This window comes from Strongylocentrotus purpuratus, unplaced genomic scaffold (genome assembly GCF_000002235.5).
Source record: "Strongylocentrotus purpuratus isolate Spur 01 unplaced genomic scaffold, Spur_5.0 spur5_scaffold_21, whole genome shotgun sequence".
In the NCBI taxonomy this organism is placed as follows: Eukaryota; Metazoa; Echinodermata; class Echinoidea; order Camarodonta; family Strongylocentrotidae; genus Strongylocentrotus; species Strongylocentrotus purpuratus.
The window spans coordinates 21139804-21157153 of record NW_022145607.1 but is presented as its reverse complement, the minus strand read 5'-3'; the positions used below and the strand labels follow the sequence as shown (position 1 = coordinate 21157153).

At 38.9% G+C, this 17350-nt stretch overlaps 1 protein-coding gene across 1 annotated transcript; it reads left to right on the top strand.

Moving 5' to 3' along the window:
- The first annotated feature begins 7601 nt into the window (after window positions 1-7601).
- LOC115928328 (betaine--homocysteine S-methyltransferase 1-like) lies at window positions 7602-15457 on the top strand. The gene is made up of 7 exons (XM_030995474.1): window positions 7602-7972; window positions 9693-9883; window positions 10656-10850; window positions 11443-11554; window positions 12239-12441; window positions 13378-13459; window positions 14257-15457. Exons 1-7 carry the CDS (start codon window positions 7957-7959, stop codon window positions 14553-14555), a joined length of 1098 nt encoding a protein of 365 aa, XP_030851334.1. The 5' UTR covers window positions 7602-7956; the 3' UTR covers window positions 14556-15457.
- Window positions 15458-17350: the final 1893 nt, after the last annotated feature.

The following is a 17350-nucleotide window of genomic DNA, read 5'->3' as shown; positions in this document are numbered from 1 at the left end:
GACCTTATCAAGATATGTTTTAGGTTAAAGGAAAAAGATTTTCAGTTTAATAGGGAATTCCCCTGCATTCTCAGGTATAGGCCAATATGAAATTGCATCAATGATAAATCATGCTTTCTGTTTTGTTCATGGACACTCTTCCTGGATTTGCCATAGAAAGTGGATGATGTCCATCAATTTTCAAACTGTCCCCCCCCCCCACCCCCCCCCCCCTACAATCCCAAAGTGCCCCTTTGAAGTTATTGGTAGAGTTAAATGCCTCTCTGCTCTCAAGCTACCATGTATGTATCATCTGCTCAGTGCCAAAAGGGTGTTAATTTTACTTAATCCGATACAGAGTTAACGTCATTCTACCTCTTGACATAATATTTTTTGTTTAATATTCTTCAACTGGATGGCATGAGGTCTTTTCATATTACGGATACACACAGTACATTATGGATAAAGATAATGATGTATTGTGATCTAGAGTCAGTATCCCATTACTCCAAATACAGTTGGATATGTTCTGCGTAATGCCAAGGCTCTTATGTATTATCATAAAACGGAATTGAGTCACAGAACTGTGGAATTGCGAGGCTCAAATACTTGACTCTGAATAAATGGGAGTCGACTTCTCGTTGCTCTCGACGGGAGTCAGGTAGAGTCGATTACTTGACTCTCGCGCTGGCTACTGTTGGCTTGTGTCTTTATTGCACAGGGTTACATGCATCGCCATTCTGGTTCTACGCAGACTGGTGATATGCATGTCTCAGGTGTAGACAAAGATAAGCCAATACAGAGTTAAGCAAATACATATACAGGTTAATTACTAGTAATGCCAGTTATGTTATCCTTCTGTTTTAAACCATACAAACCTATAAAGGCTGTACAAACTATTTGTAGACTACTGGTGTGCAGAAAGTGACTAAAAATATGCTGAAATTTCCCCAACAAAGGGCATAAATACGGGTTGCACTGCTTGTGACAATTAATTAATGAATAGACATTCAAAATCAGGATTTGTGTTGTAGCTAATATGAACTTTTCCAACTTTGAGAAATGAAGCATCATATGTGAACAAGACCTCTAACCTGTAATCTAGATTTATGCACTCAAGAATCATTATAAACATATTCTGTGAAGCAGATACGCTCACATTAATGTTTAACCTTATTGTAAGAACGAGTTCAGACAGCTATGAGAAATGAAGCATCACATGTGAACGCACCCTATTTCCTGTAGTCTACTCACACTAGAATCAGTATAGAATGAAGGAGCCTCTTTCACACGTAACATTAGCACAAAAAGGAGAGAGGTCGTTAACACCGTTGGTAAATGTACGTAGGAAACACCACTCAGTTCGGGTAGCCTTGTTCCACTTGCAAACAATACAAAACTACATTGCACATAAGTCATGGTGATAATTATAATGATTGTTTATTATGAAACGCTTTACCAATTAACTGGAAGTGCTTTACCAAAGCGCTTCCAGTATTATTACTCCCCCAATCACTTGGATTCGATTATTCTTCAGGGGAGGAGTCCAGCCAGTTGTTGTACGGGCGTGTTCATCACTCTTGTTGACTTTAGCATCCTAACGGGGTACCCATTTTTTATGTGAGGCTAGGAAGAAATTGTTTCTTTTGCTATTAAACCAGTATTGCCCTGTTAATAATTGACCATCTCAGCTTTATACCTTGGACGATACAGCTTGCAATACAACAAGGTATAAAAAAAAAAAAGCTTTACACATTACAAAGTTGATCGAGTACATTGTCATAATAACAGTTGCAAAATGATGCTTTAATTTTTGATTAGTTTCCATTTTTTTTTTATAAATCATGGTATGTACGATTTTCATAGTTTTTTGTAAGAAGAGGTGTAAGTCTTGGATTGCAAAATCTCCTACGTTGTTGTTGTTTTTTTTTTTTTTTTGGGGGGGGGGGGGGAGGGGGATCATGCATCACCACCCCCCCCCCCCCCAAAGTCTCATTAGGGGTTATGTCAAAAGACTTACCTCACATTTGTGTAACAGAAAACACCATTACTCCCATTGTATCAAAATGCAATTTGTTTCTTTTTCTTTGTGGATCTAGTTAGCACAAGACCCAGTTGGTCATCAGTTTTCTTCAGCTTTGAAAATTAAAACGGGGAGAAGATGGGTCAGGTTTATCTGCTGGCCGGATTTTTATTTATTTATTTATTTGTTTACTATTTTTCTGTTTTAAATATGCTGCTCTGTTCAGAAATTCCAAATTGTGATTTAAAAATAATTACAACTTAATTATTATGCTCAGGAAAACTTAAATCCATATTAGCCATATCACAATACAGTTGTATGTATTTTTGACAGACCAGCATTAAACTTGTAATTTCTAAAACATGCAGACATCGCACAGAAAATGTTTATGAAGTTTTTTTATCCCCTTATTGATGAATAGAAGTAGGAAACTTTAAGGAAATATGTTTTCTCACTCCTGGATTTTTTTGCCTTCTTTTGTTTTGTTCATATTTTGACCAACACTGTACTTGTATTTGCATTTTTAAACAAATGTTTACAAGGGAAGACTTTTTTTCACCCCATTGACTCTTAACCAACACTGGATTTACCTTTAAAACAAAAATTGCATTGTGGAACAAGGCTACCTATCGCAAATCTCACCTCGATACATGTGTAGTTAGCTGTAGGTAGCACATTACATGTCCGTTTGAAAGCTTTTAGCTTCAGCACTGTGTGATGGAAGAATATGTGAGCTGTGTTTTGTACTTGTTGTCACACACAGCATTAGAAGCACATGGGACTACACAGGAGACACTGGTTAGATATTCACCTGGTCTGGTATAAAGGGGAAAGTTACAAGGAAAGTTTGATGGAAAGTTTATTGAGCTTTCAGAATACTGCCCCCTCCCCCCAATATTATATTTACATATTGGCTTGGAACATTTTGAGGGGTCGGTGACACAAAGACGTAACTCCATTTTGGCCATTTTGAGGAAAAGTGGTTTATGTGTCACTGGGCACTTGGGCCTTAAGGAGTTAAGTCTATGTGTCACTAGCCATTGACTTCAATGGGGTTGGAGTTGAGTCTTTATGTTTCCTGGAAAGCCCACATTTTTCTGAACATTTTGATATCAAATACTCATTTGGCAAAATATAAAGTTACGTCTTTGTGTCACTGAACCCTCGATATTAGCTTGGAACATTTGCAGTCTTCTAAGCCAGATATATTTTTTGAAATGTTCAATTATTTTCAGTCCTTGAAATTTAAATTAGAAGTACAAGCATCTAATAACATTTCTTTTGATCATTGTTAATGATCAAAAGCCACATTATTTGACCTATTAATTTTGCAAAGTCTTAAAGATGAACATGATTTCATTCAAGATATACTAAAGTCTGCACCAAGGTGGAATCATTAATGCTGCCCTTTACAGGCATGACCAGACCAGGCATAACCAGATTAGTCCTTTTGTGAATTTAAAACAAGCACCACTATCTTACACTGCGCAAGTCACTTTGCTTCCGCGCGTCGGTATAGTTACGTTTCTCCATTGGTCAATGTGTAATACTTTTAGGCTTATCTTTCTGTGAGTAATAGTGGCTAGTTAAGTTGGTTTCTTGTGTCCTAAAAACTATGTAGATGGTCTGTAGCAGCGGTATTGGAAGTTGATGATGACGTAACAAAACGTTTACGGTTTCAGAAGAGAAGCCGTTGAAATTCTTACAAGTTTACATTGCACTGTTCAAGCGATCTGCTCGATCGGTAATGAGTTTGGAGAATAAGTTATGAGACATTACGCTTCAGTTTGTAAACAGGTTTGGTCTAAGCAACCTAAGCTCAGGTCCCAACTATTGCTTACAGTAATGTTATACATCTGGGTTCACTCATTCAAGTAAAATTGAAAAGAAAGGCGAAATGTTGTATGCGTCTTGTTATTGGGTCGTTATTCTCGATCGTGCTGTGAATTTGTGATTACGGAACTGAAGATTACGAGAGAGAAGTGAGATTCAATGCAGGATAGAGTGCGAGAGAGAGAGACAGAATAAGAAGGAGGGAGGGTATTTTACACATTGGTACGTGTGTATATCTTATGTTTCTCTTTAAATTGTACCAAATATATAAAATACAATGCTTTTTAATTAGATACAAAGCGCATAAACGAGAAAAACAAACAAACAAAAATAGAACATTATCATACTAAGCTTACATCAATTAAAAATAAAGAGGAATATTACAACAAATGAGAAGAGCTGTTTCCAGACACTTCTCGAAAAACTGAGAGAATGGCAATTCTTAAAAGTTAAAGGTCGGGTGACATCCAAATATAAATTGATTCCTGTTGATGTACAGGGCTGTCTCTTGTTTAGCTCACTAGTGATTGACAGATGATGTCACAAGATGAATGAGATCTGGGGGGGGGGGGGGGGTGTTTCACAAAGATCCTAGTTGAACTTATCTCTAAGTTGGACTTAACAATTATGGAAAGCCATTAGCATCCTTTAAAATATTTTATAAAGTTATTTTAAAAGGCGTAACATGTTGATTCAAATCATTCATATTTTCTATTATGGGAGATTTCATGTTCTTAATGTGGAATTATGCTTTTGAATATATTTCATTATAAGGCTTCAAATGGCTCTCCATAATATTTAAGTCTAACTTAGAGTCAAGTTCGACTTAGAATTTTTGTGAAACACCCCTCATGAGCATTTTTTTTAGGGTGGAGCTTAGCAGGTCTGAACAATTTTTTTTTTTAAATATTAAAAAATCTATGAAGTATATTTGGATGTTTGAATAAGAAAATTTGAGTTGTATGCAGCCCTGCACATCAACAGGAATCAACTTATATTTGAAAATCACCCGACCTTTGAGTAGGAGGGGTAAGGAGTTCCAGGATTTTTTATTTTTTTTAAATTTTTTATTTATTTATTTATTTATTTTTTTTTTTTTTGGGGGGGGGGGGGGGGGGGGGGGGGTAATAACAGAAAAAGCTCATCTATCTGTTTGCAGGTTCGAGAGACAGTAAATCTTGGTAGCTTAGGGAGTGTGGCTTGGCCAATACTGGTTAACGCCATCTACATCTTTTTTTGGACAACTACACGTAAATGAATGGACTTAATTAACAGGGGGACAAGGGCACTCACTTCTATGGCAGAACGGTTATGGTGTTATTCGTAATTCTTAATCCCGTTATCAAGTGGCGTATCCAGCCCTTGGCTTAAGGATGTGCTTAACATCCCGTCTTACAGTGATCATTATACTTTCAGTCCGAAAACTACTTTTTGAGAGCATGCTTTGCGTTTGGGGGCGGGTATCGAACAAAATTGATTTATTTTGGGTGGAAAAAAAAGTTTGGAATATGTCTATATTTCATGGGTTCACATTGTTGATATGCAATAATATGCTGACCGGCTAACTACTCGTATATCTATAACAAGACAATGGTTGCATTTTATTTTCGTGTACCCCCCCCCCCCCCCTTTTTTTTTGCCTTGAGGAGCAATTTGCCCCCTTGCCCCTACTTTAAATACACCATTGTCGTTATCAGATCAACAATGAACTTTCATTCTCCTAGCCATAACAATCAAGAGATTTAATATAGGTGCCAGTTCCTTGTAATGGCAGACACTGTTCTTATACGAAACTCGGTTGCGGATTAGGGGCATGGGGGGGGGGGGGGGGTCATGACATGTGCCCTCCGGCAAGATACCCCGATAATTTTGAAATTACCAATATTTGAACAGCGAAGTGGTTTCAACTTTCTACACTATTTTGATGTTGAAATCGTTTATGCATTGTCTTTTAATAGAGGTTCAACATTGTGCTACCTCGCTATTCTCGCTCGTAAATATGATAATAATTATTTCTAAAAATTGAAAAGTTGATTTATTTTTTGGAGCGCAATTGCGTGCGTATGCCTGCGTTATCGAGGAATGTCTGTCGCGCGATACGGTATTAAAGGTACTATGTCCCCGCCCCCCCCCCACTCACTGTGTTATTTAGGGTACGCATATGCGTGTTCCCTCCTTTTGGAAACACCCCCTAAGTCCGGTGTGTAAAGTCAATTTTGTGTACTACGAGCCGGACTTTGGTGCGTGAAAAGTACCCCTTCACCAGACATTTTGGTAACACGCATGCGGTCATTCCGACCCAGGAGTGGGAGGGGGGAGGGGGGGGGGGGCGGGACTATGTCCCATTTTGCAGGCCAAACAAAATGAAAAGGTTAAATTCCAACGGCATTTGAAAGATAATAATAATTTAGAACTTCCCTTTAAAAAAAAAGGGGGGGGGGGGCTTGAAAATGTCTTTAAGTGGGAAAATAACGACTATTAGTTGTAGAATCGAGCTATAGAGCCAATAAGTTGTAGTCTGATTTTCAGACCATTCTACTGAATGGTCGTACGTTTTATGCTGCGCAAAGATTCAATCAGTTTAATTTTGGCCATTACAAGAAGTGGGTTATTCATGTAGACAAATGCGCATGTACCCGTTACAGCTCATTTTATGCATGTTATTACCAAAGAAGAAGAAAGCCAATCAGTCACTCAATAGTGTCTGACAGTGAAGTCTAGCACGTAAACGGGTTTCTTTGCATAATTTGAATATTAGGACACTGCTAATGTGACATTTCACAGATAGGACATACACGACATATTCATAATTCCTGCAAAGTTCTACAGAAGTTGATGTTGGCTGCAAAAAGGACATAGTATCTTTAATATGAAGATAATACATAGAAATTTGGGAATACATATGATTGATTGGCCTGGTCACTACTAAATATCTTTTCCCCAACCGAATTTCAATCCCTGTTCGCCCCTGCCCCCTCCCCTTTTCTCGTCAACTTATGTCCCACACAGCCTATGGACGACGTTGGGTCGTTCGCAATAATTAAGATATTATGACATTTGATTTTATTATTCGTTTCCCTGATGATCAGTACTTTGTAAATAATCACATGCTATTGTATTGACATCATTCGACCTTAATCATATCCAAGACATTTATCGTTTCTTTATCGGCAAATACACACTAAACCAATATTTACCAATACATATCAGCGGATCGAAATGATTATTTTTGTCTTGTTACACCAAATTCATATCTTCACCGTAGTAAATATAATTATGTCTGATATTGGTGTGTAATTTCCGGCCCGTATTCCAAATCAGCTTACTCAGCAGATTCGTGTGATCCAAATAAAATAAAATTGCTGACTCATCGATTGTTCTAATCATTCTCACTTGAAGTAAATATTTGATATCACCAGGTACAAGGTGTCTGATAGCGATCTCAGGGTTATCTTAAATTTGACTGGCCCTAATGATTTTTTTTTTTTTTTTTTTTTTTTTTTTTTTTTTAAAGTCAAACAAGGTTTTAGGGAATTTTGTATCATGGGACACCAGAGGCGAATTCCGGTAGGATTCTCTGACAGGAGATGCATCCTTTTCTCTTTAACTAAAACAATTCTATAACAAGCAACAAGAAACAAGAAAGAAAGAAAGGAAGAAAGAAAGAGAGTATGAGAGAGAGAGAGAGAGAGAGAGAGAGAGAGAGAGGGAGAGAGGGAGAGAGAGGGAGAGAGAGAGAGGGAGGGAGGAAAACAGGGTTGGCTGAGGGGCGGGGAGTATATGTGCCCCCTCTAAACACCACCCCAGGATCCGCCACTTGACACTCTACTACTATACTATTATCATACGGAGGAGGCGGGGCGTACGATGTCAGTCTATAAACATCTAAGTCTATTATTGTCTTTTTGAACGCAGTGTAGTGTCATTCCCACAAACTTGAGTACATACAGATCTTTGACACCCTTATAGACAGAGGTACATCGTTTTCAGTCGCTAAAAATCTGTTCTTTCTGAAGTCGATTGGAGTTGTTCATGCATGTGCAGGAGTGGGAAATTTGTCTCCGTCTTTCTGCAGTTCTGTTTATGCTGAGTATCACCGTATAGTACAACATCACAACAACATGCCGAAGTCAAAAGGTAAATAATTATAACAACAGGTAAAGGAAACCTTAATCCAAAGAATAAGTGTAGGTTGGCTGGAAGATGAGATTTATTCCTGCCTATTGAAATAAATATTCTTTACGAAAATGTACAAGAGATATAACGATGTAGATATTCTTGGCATGATGGAATGTCTTTTGACATGGCATGAGCGCAGCCATATTCTTGATAATGTGACTAATCAGGCGAACTTGTACAAGAATTATGCACCAAGCTCTAATTTAGAAGACTCTTTAATTCAACAACAAAACATTTACCTTTAAATGGGAGAAAATCATAGCTGAGAAGATAAATCAATTATTTGGTGAAAAATATATCACAGGGGAACAATAATTTTGTGTAACTAATAATAATGTTAAAATGCTAACAAATTGGAAATCTATTTCGTTTAAGCAATACCTTCACCGCAGAGAGTTTGCGTTCTGACAATGATTATAGTAAAAAGATGTGAATGAAATATTTCCTCACTACACACAGAATTTGAATACATTCACTTGATAAAATACTTCGCATAGTACGTCACATTTTTAAGAAAACGGCGATGCCCATGTCGTGCTGAGAATCTTTACATTACACTTAGAATATCCTTTTCATACACTTTGGTGTGGAATTTTTAATGGGCAAGATCCAATAAATCTATTATTAGTTGGGGTAAGGTATAAGGTTTCCTTTATGTGCAAAACTGGTAAAAACGGAGGGGGTAGAACAATAATGTGATTGAACAAGTCATACATTTACGATATTTGGGATACACATGCAAGATGAAAAGTCCGTAATTTTAAAAGATTTAGCTGGCTGTGATTACAAATGATTTTTTCTTCTTTTTGAGTCCATATTCAAGGAAGCTGTTATTTTCAACTTGATAAGTAAGTAATACTTGTATTATCTATGTTCCGAAAGGGAAACAGTGTTATCCGGCCGGACATAATTATAACCCCCTCCTATTTCATAAATATTTTTTTTGCGTCTCTGCGAAATTCTCAAGCCTTATTTTAAAACAAAATAATAATAGTATACTAAACTCCTATACAAAAACATTTTTGTAGTTCAAGTTTTAACGTTGGCATCTCTCTTGTTACTATATTATCATACTTGAAGTTGGTATCATTGAAAAACCCCGTTTATCCCGTATACAATGATACCCCCTAGGACAACTACCCCTAGGGCAACCACCAGCCGGACAACTACCCCCTACGACAACCATCCTCTAGGACAACTACCCCCGGACAACTATCCTAGGGGGTATTTTACTGGGGGGCAGTTGTCCGGGGGGTAGTCGTCCTAGAGGGTGGTTGCCCTAGGGGGTAGTTGTCCTAGGGGGTAATTGTCCTAGGGGGTAGTTGACTGGGGGTGGTTATCCGGGGGTGGATGTCCAGGGGGTAGGTGTCCGGATACGATTATATATACTTGTTGTGGTCATGGAGGTCCATGCTGTGGCCGATGCATCGTTGAGTAGTTGTTTAACTTAACTTAACAAGTTGTGCTTCAACCAAAATCTCCTCGTCTTTCTTTTTTCTACATTGTATTACTGTTATGATTATGCTCTATTATATTTTGTTACATGTGACTACTGGAAGACAAATAAACTTGATACTTGATAGTTGATACTTGAACTTCAAACTTCGCATTACAATAGATAAACATTGTAAGTTTATCTCTTATGATGCAGTGTTGTCATTTCGTTATCTTTCCACAGGTCTTATGGAAAGGATCAAGGATGGGGAAACCGTCATTGTTGCAGAGGGGTATATTTTTGCTTTTGAGCATCTGGGATACCTGAAAGCAGGGCCGTTCACCCCTGAAGTTGTAGTGGATCATCCCGAGCTGGTACGTCAGATGTACAAGGACTTTGTACGCGCTGGAAGTGACGTAGTACAGGCGTTTACGGTAAGCTTTATGCGACGGCGGATCTGGGGGGGGGGGGGGGGGGGGAGGGTGCATGGGGCACGGGCCCCTTTAAATTTTTATAATTGGCATGTTAAGCGGAGGGCCAAAGTCAGAAAAGAGGGGTTTGCCTGCCACTACCACACAAACTAAGCACACCTTGTTCATTCTAAACATTTTATCATGATACACAGTATGTCAGATTAAAAAAAAAAAATTGTAGCGAACACCCCTTATTTGGAGGGGGCGTCCAAAAAGAGGCCCTTTTGACGAAAAATAGTATTCCGTGGAAGTGGCAGGCAAACCCCTCTTGTCTGACTTTGGCCCTCCGATTATGTTGTTTGATCACATCAAGCATAACATGGAATTGTCTCTCCATTTGGGCCCTCGGCGACAAATTTATACCCTAAAGCCTTTTGCTCTATTTTGTTTCTTGTTGATTCTTCTTTTCTTTTTTCTTTTTTTCATGTCAGAGATTTTTTTTTTATTTGCGCCCCCCCCCCCCCCTCACCCCCCTGCTGCCCAATATTCCCGGATCCGCTTCTGGAAAAGATCCATAAAATATTACCATATGATATCCAATATGTAAACCTTATAACAAATTGATGAAAATAGTAATCTTTGATTGACTCAATGAAAAGCTCGTTTGTATCGTTTATACACTTCTTTCTTTTAATCATGAAAATTGATCCACTCTCCTCACTTATTTAATCAAATAAAGTTCTTATCTCTATTATATTTGACCATAGGAACTTCCCCTTCTCGTTCAAAACAGTATTATGGTCATCGTAACAAGTTCAAGCTGGTCGGACGGGAGGATGAGCTCGAGAAGCAGAATCGTCTAGCACTCAAGCTGGCGAGAGAAGTGGCCGATGAGACGGGAACCCTGATGTGCGGTGACCTCAGCAACACGTTTGTGTACCAACCTGGTAACGAGGAGGCGATTGCTACGACAAAAGCGATGTTCAAGGTAAATAGATACGTCGTTAAAAATATCAAATGTTTACCTAGTACAATGTATAGGTACGGTTCTCTAGAAGAATCACCGTGGGGGCCTTTGGTGGGCTAGGGGATTCTTGCATTCATACATGGGCCTCTCTTAAATTAATTCAAAATCAAGAGGGTTTTTTTTGTGGGGGGGGGGGGGTTGGGGCCTTGAGCCTCAAGCCCATTCTAGAACCGTCACTGACTGCACTGCATAAAGGCTGCATATTTGGCTGCAGTAGGACTGTTGGTAGAAGTTATTCGTAGCATCAGCTCAAATACAAAACGATAATCCCACTATCAGCAAATCGTCGTTCATTTAACTATTCAGGTGCGATTCGAAAATAATAATTTTCAATGGGGGCGGGGGGGGGGGGGGAGGTTGAAATTCTGGCATTCATTTTCTACATGGGTCCCGCTTGAATTTGTTTATTATTAAATTTGGACTTTGGAAAAAATTCAGCATCACTTCTACCCTGTAGGCTTCGGAAGTATTATAAGATCAGAAGATGATTTCAGTTGGCAGTCAGAAGGTATCTCGTGTCTTTTATGGTTCTTTATTTATCTTGATAAAATAGGAACAAGTCGAGTGGGCCGTGGACGAGGGGGCTGATTTCATCGTGGGCGAGACGTTTGGTCACTTGGGAGAGGCTATGCTTGCAACCCAGGCCATCAAAGAATACGGAAAAGGTAAGCATTGAATATTCAGTATATTCTCTGATCCTCTGATCAGCAGGCACGTAGCCAGAGTTTGATGTTGGGGGGGGGGGGGGGGGGGAGGGGGGGGGGCACAAACATGTAATCGATCGAGGTAAAACAAAAAGGGGGTCTAAAAAAGTTCAACCGATCCTGGAAATTGTTGGGGGCACGTGCCCCCCCCCCCCCCTCCGTGGCTACGTGCCTGCTGATCAGTGTCATAAGGACATTATCTGATACTTTTACTTTCAGTTAAATTCCTCCTGGCTCTCAACATCTGATGACGTTACTTTGTATCGGACAGGTTCTCTTTTCGTTGCTCTATGAAAATGTTGCTGTATTCTGCTTTTTGTTAAAGAACATACATTGAAGTTGGGTGTAACGTACTATGAAACAAAACCTTTTTAATGTATCTTATAACTTAAATGTATCCCATCGCTTATACAAAGAGATTATGTTTATCAATTTTTAAATGGAGGGTTAGAGGCATTCGATCCAGTTTTATTTTAAACCTATTTCACTTGATTTTAAGAGAGCACTTCAAGCACAATCTTTTTCATATGAAAAGCAATTATATAGCTACTATGATATGCTACCCCTTGGGGGGGGGGGAACTCACAAATCATTTTAACAAATCACTTCAGAACCCAACCATCTCATTAATTGCTCATCCCCCAGGTGTACCGGCAGTCATCACCTTCGGAACGCACTTCAGCAAGTACTCCAAAGATGGCAAGGTCTTGACTGCCGACGACGTCGAGTTCAACGACGCTCTTCGACGTCTCGTAGCTGCAGGCGCCGACGTCGTCGGCTTCAACTGCATGTCTGGACCTACGTCCATGCTGCCTCTACTTGAGAGCGCAGCAAAGGCAGATATCGGGGTAATTAAGGAATCCTTGTCTTTAACAAAAAAAAAAAGATTTTTGAAGTTGAAAAAGTGATATTGTAATGAACCTCGGGAATCTAGGCCCCTGATTGGTCAAAAGTGAGCATAGCTTTTGCTTTTGACCGCTACACTGCTAACTGGGTCATAACAGTTAAGTTTTGTCTTGGAAATGGCGTTTTCTGTATACAACACATTAGCAAATCAAATTCACACGCATTGAACATTTGAACACAAAAAGACATGTGCACTACGCAAACACTTTGGCCTGAATTCAAAAAGGAGGTTTGTCGACAAACCCCTTTTTGTTTCGACGCGTTTTTACAAACCAAGGTTTGTAAAAACGCGTCGAAACGCGTCATATGACGCACATAAACCTAGGTTTGTCGACAAACCTCCTTTGTGAATTCGGGCCTACGAGTTGCATTTCGTATACCTACAAATAAATACATTTGATGGATATTTTTTTGAACAAAATTTCTCTAATAAGGAGTCGCATGCAGAATGCGGTATCTAATACAACTATGTGCAGTGTACTGCTAAATGTTCTGGTTACGATTATATTGAAGCCTGGCCTCGGTATTTGCTGCGGTATTCCTTAAAGGGGTTGTAGCATGACGAGACTAAGTGTCTTTTTCCGTAGCCTGACTCGGGGCCAATTGGGTATGACTACGGACGACGCGACCGCAGTATTCACTTGCGTGCAAACGTACATACGTGAAACCGAAGCGTGAGGAGAACTTCAGTCTGTTTCGCGAACGCAGTTGTCCAAAATAAGTCGTAGATGGCGTTAACCAGTATTTCCCATGCTACACCCCCGTAAATATATTTGTTTTTAGGCCGAAGTACAGTCTGAAGTTTTATAACACGCGGGGAAAATGATCTGACGCCAATATATACACTTTTTTTTATTTTTTATTTTTTTCGTGCGTAGGTTCCTATAGCTGCCCTGCCAGTGCCATACAGAACTACTATGGAGGAACCAAACTTCACGACCATCAAAGATCCCGTATCAGGTATGAATCTTCAATACTTAATAGAAATTTAAATATCATATATATTTTTACGATGCGGTCATTTACGATTCTGATTCACTGATTCTCAAAGGGGGATATTAAATGAATTATTTGGTCAATTTCCCCTCTTCTTTGTAGCATTCAAACTAGACACTGTTTTACAGGCGCGCAAAAACGCGATCCTAATTTATACCGCTTTGACGGTTGTTTTCAAACCAGGTAAAGGGCGAATGTCATTATTAAACTTGGCTAATAGATTACTGAAGTGCTAACGTCTTATGCACTCGTTATCCAGGTTACTGGTTCTAAACACAGAGCCTGCGCATAAGCAAATTAGAGATGGAGCAGGGCAAATTTATTGTGTTTATTATGGGGCTGGTGTGCATATCACCATGCACAACATATCATTGTTAAGCCCGAAGTTGTTAGGAACCGGCAATCTTGACAACTTGGCCAGTATAGGCCTATGGTGTCACCCTTCGGTACTCTATACCCAATGTACAAGATGCATTTGCTGACGTAACAGTGCGTCATATCCTCCATGTGACAGCGTCATTGAATACCCGTCCGCGTCGGTTGCTAGCTGGCAAGTTCATTCGTCAGGAAATGACGCCTCGTGGTCAACCGTGAGCATTTAATTTGAGGGAACGGGCATTGAACGGGAATGATGTCAGGGAACGTCCTTGTGACTTTCTTACTAGCTGACAAGAACTGAAATCACCACCCGATATCATATTTGTTTTCCTTTTCTTTCTTAATCCTTTCTTTCTTCATTTTATTATGCCTTTTCTTTACAGGACAACGAGCATTTTATACCGATCTCGACTGCCTTCTCTGTTCTCGCACTGACATCGTCAAGTTCGCTGAGCGTTGTGCCCAACTCAAAATACCGTACGTGGGACTCTGCTGCGGAAATTCGCCTCACTACACCAGGACCCTGGCCGAAACTCTGGGGAGGGTCACCGAGGCGTCCAAGTATTCACCAGACATGTCTCTACACGGATTCTACGGCACGAATGCTGGCAAGGTCAACACTTACTACACCAAGATGACCCAAGACCTGCCAGCAACTAAGGCTATGACCGCAAAAGAATAGAAAACAAGACGAACGTCTCGAGGAGGAAGAGAAAGACGAAGAAAAAAAAAGGAGGGAAAGAGGAAGAGCAGAAGGAGTAGAAGAAGAAGAATAAAAAGAAGAAGGAGAAGAAGAAATAGAACAGAAATGAGATAAAAGAGAAAGGAAATCTTCAAAATGTAAAGCATAGTCCTGTAGACTAAGTCTAGCTTCAAAGATTATCATAATCAAAAAAGGGTCTTTTTGAAAAACGTGTAAAAACAATTCGATCATATGTACAGCAAAATACATATCTCACGTTTTAGGCTAACGATATTATTTACTTCTACAAGTGATAGACTTAAAAGACTTTAAAAGTTAATATAATTTGAGAAGAAACCCATTTAAATTACACAAATCCTACTTCAAATATTACTTATTTGATCATGAACAAGACAGTTCCCTAAATTTTATTTACTCAACTTTTAAATGCTTTTGATGGGTCTGCCATTAATATGGTGAAGTATAGGATGTCTTAGTATTGATCTGTGAATGCACAGTGACAATGGCATTTTTACGTTTTTTGTATTGTGAACACTGAAAAGGTAATTTTTGTATTGGTGCTTTCACTATATGCAAGTAGAATAACTATTTTCCTTCAATGAAATCATCTTTATTGAATTGAATCTAAGCAATTATAGGAACACACTGACAAAACTGACAAAGCAAATCTGTTTTGCTGCAATTTGTAATAGCTGCAGTCTTGATGTATAATCTGTGGAAGTGTAACTAGTGAACTTTATGAAGTTTTTTTTCCTAGTATTCATTGATATCAGTGCGAATATGCATGGGGAAAAAAAAGATTAAAACGTTTGTGTTATGTAATGTGGTATGCAATACTTTTTCCCTGTAGTCTGATTGAAATAAACGACACTGAAATTTTACAGTTTTGATTTTACAGTTCTGATTTGTGATTTTTGTGTGAGAGTCTCAACCACCGTGGACTTTTCATTGCCTTTTTGTTGTTGTTGATTTTTGTTAAAACTTTATCATTTATATGTGGCGTTCTGTATGACGGTGTGTTGTGATCTATGGTTGTGATACACCATCCTTGGAGGCAGTGAACATTTTTAAACCCGATGCCCGTTGCACACGTGACGTCATTTTGATGACGTATCGCTCCGTCAGCAAATGGCGTGGTCTTTGACGCGACATGACACGATAAGAGTAACATCGTTCAAAAAAGTGGGGGAAAAGGCTACAGACACTGCATTGAATGACTCTATAAAGGAGGCTAACTGGCTTAGGGAGATGGTAGTCCGTTTCCATGTGCAGTAGGACACCATTTTCTGACACCAGACTTGGTAGAAAAACCATGAATGGGTGTACAAGTCTCGCACATAGGACACGAGTGGTCCCATCAACTCTCTCGGAGAGTCTTCTGGTGAGGGAAATGTAAGATAATGACTTTTCCATATGGTTGGTGAAAAATGCAGAGCACTACATAAAGCCTATTGTTCATAAAATGAAGGCTAATAATACTGGTGATTAAAAACACCTGTTAATGGATAAACACCCGAATGGTGTCGAATTCCCCATGTGAGCCCACTACTATGCGTCTTTAAGGGGCACGGTTAGCGCAGGAAATAACGAAATCGAAATTACGCCTCGTGTGCAATGGATCAAACCGGTCTATAAAGATTGGTATTGGGTTTCGAAAAAATTCCTTAATTTTCTAGGCGATATGATTGCTAGTTTCAATAAAGCCTGGTTAATGATATGATTGCAGGGTCCTCGGGGAGTATAGTATAACTAATAAGGCTACCCTGGAAAACAAAGCATTATCATTATTATTATCACCATTATTATTATTAGTAGTATCCTTATTAAGCAGAAAACGAAATAGCAGCAAAAAAGTAGTACGTATATATACATAGAGAATAGTCACGCGAAAAGGGGAGGGCTGTGGCGTAGTGTGGGTCTGGTCCAAAAATAGAATCCCGCTTCTACCCCTACTTCTCCTCCCCTCTATTCTTCCAGTCATCAGTGCAAGATTTTCCAAACCATTCTTTCGAATAACTAGTCCAATTTTTTACTGAAATGTTACGTATTATATTCCTTTTACTGTACTAACCCTCTAACATGCAAACAATCCCGAAAAATTTCTCAAACCACAAATATATCTTTGGTTTTCTTGAAGGTGTCACTGTGCAACACCCTTTTACAGGGATTAACCGTGAATTCTCCCAACCAACTTTGGATTTTCCCAACCATTTTTCCAGGAAAAAAAGATATAAGACAGGCTTTTAAAAATCTTTCATCGCTTAATGTCTGGAATGATATATAGAGCAGACTCATTGCTTTGTGACGATTTATATTCACCTAAAATGTAATTGAATTGAAATAATATAGTTGGGAGAATAAAGGAATCGATCAGATCAGTTTCCCCAATTTACATCATTAATAATGGTCCGTTTTCACTCAAACTTTCAGATTATCTTTAATTGTACATCTAGCATTGAAGTCACAGCTTTAGTACCACTTTCTCTCATCTGAACAATGTTACCAAGTCCCTTTAAATTTGCTTTTTTGGGGTAGTCCTCGACAAATCATTTTTGATTTTTGACTACCCCTTCCACATTTGCTGATTTGTTTCTTTTTAAAACATACATTGCTCCAACTGGAGTCGTTCTATATATATTGTACATGTTCTATTATTGTATTGTATGTATGTATTTTATTCTATGTAGCTCCCTATGTTTTGCATTTGTGGAGAAATAAATTGAACATTGAACATTGAACATTGCTTACATTATATAAAAATGGCATATGTGGAT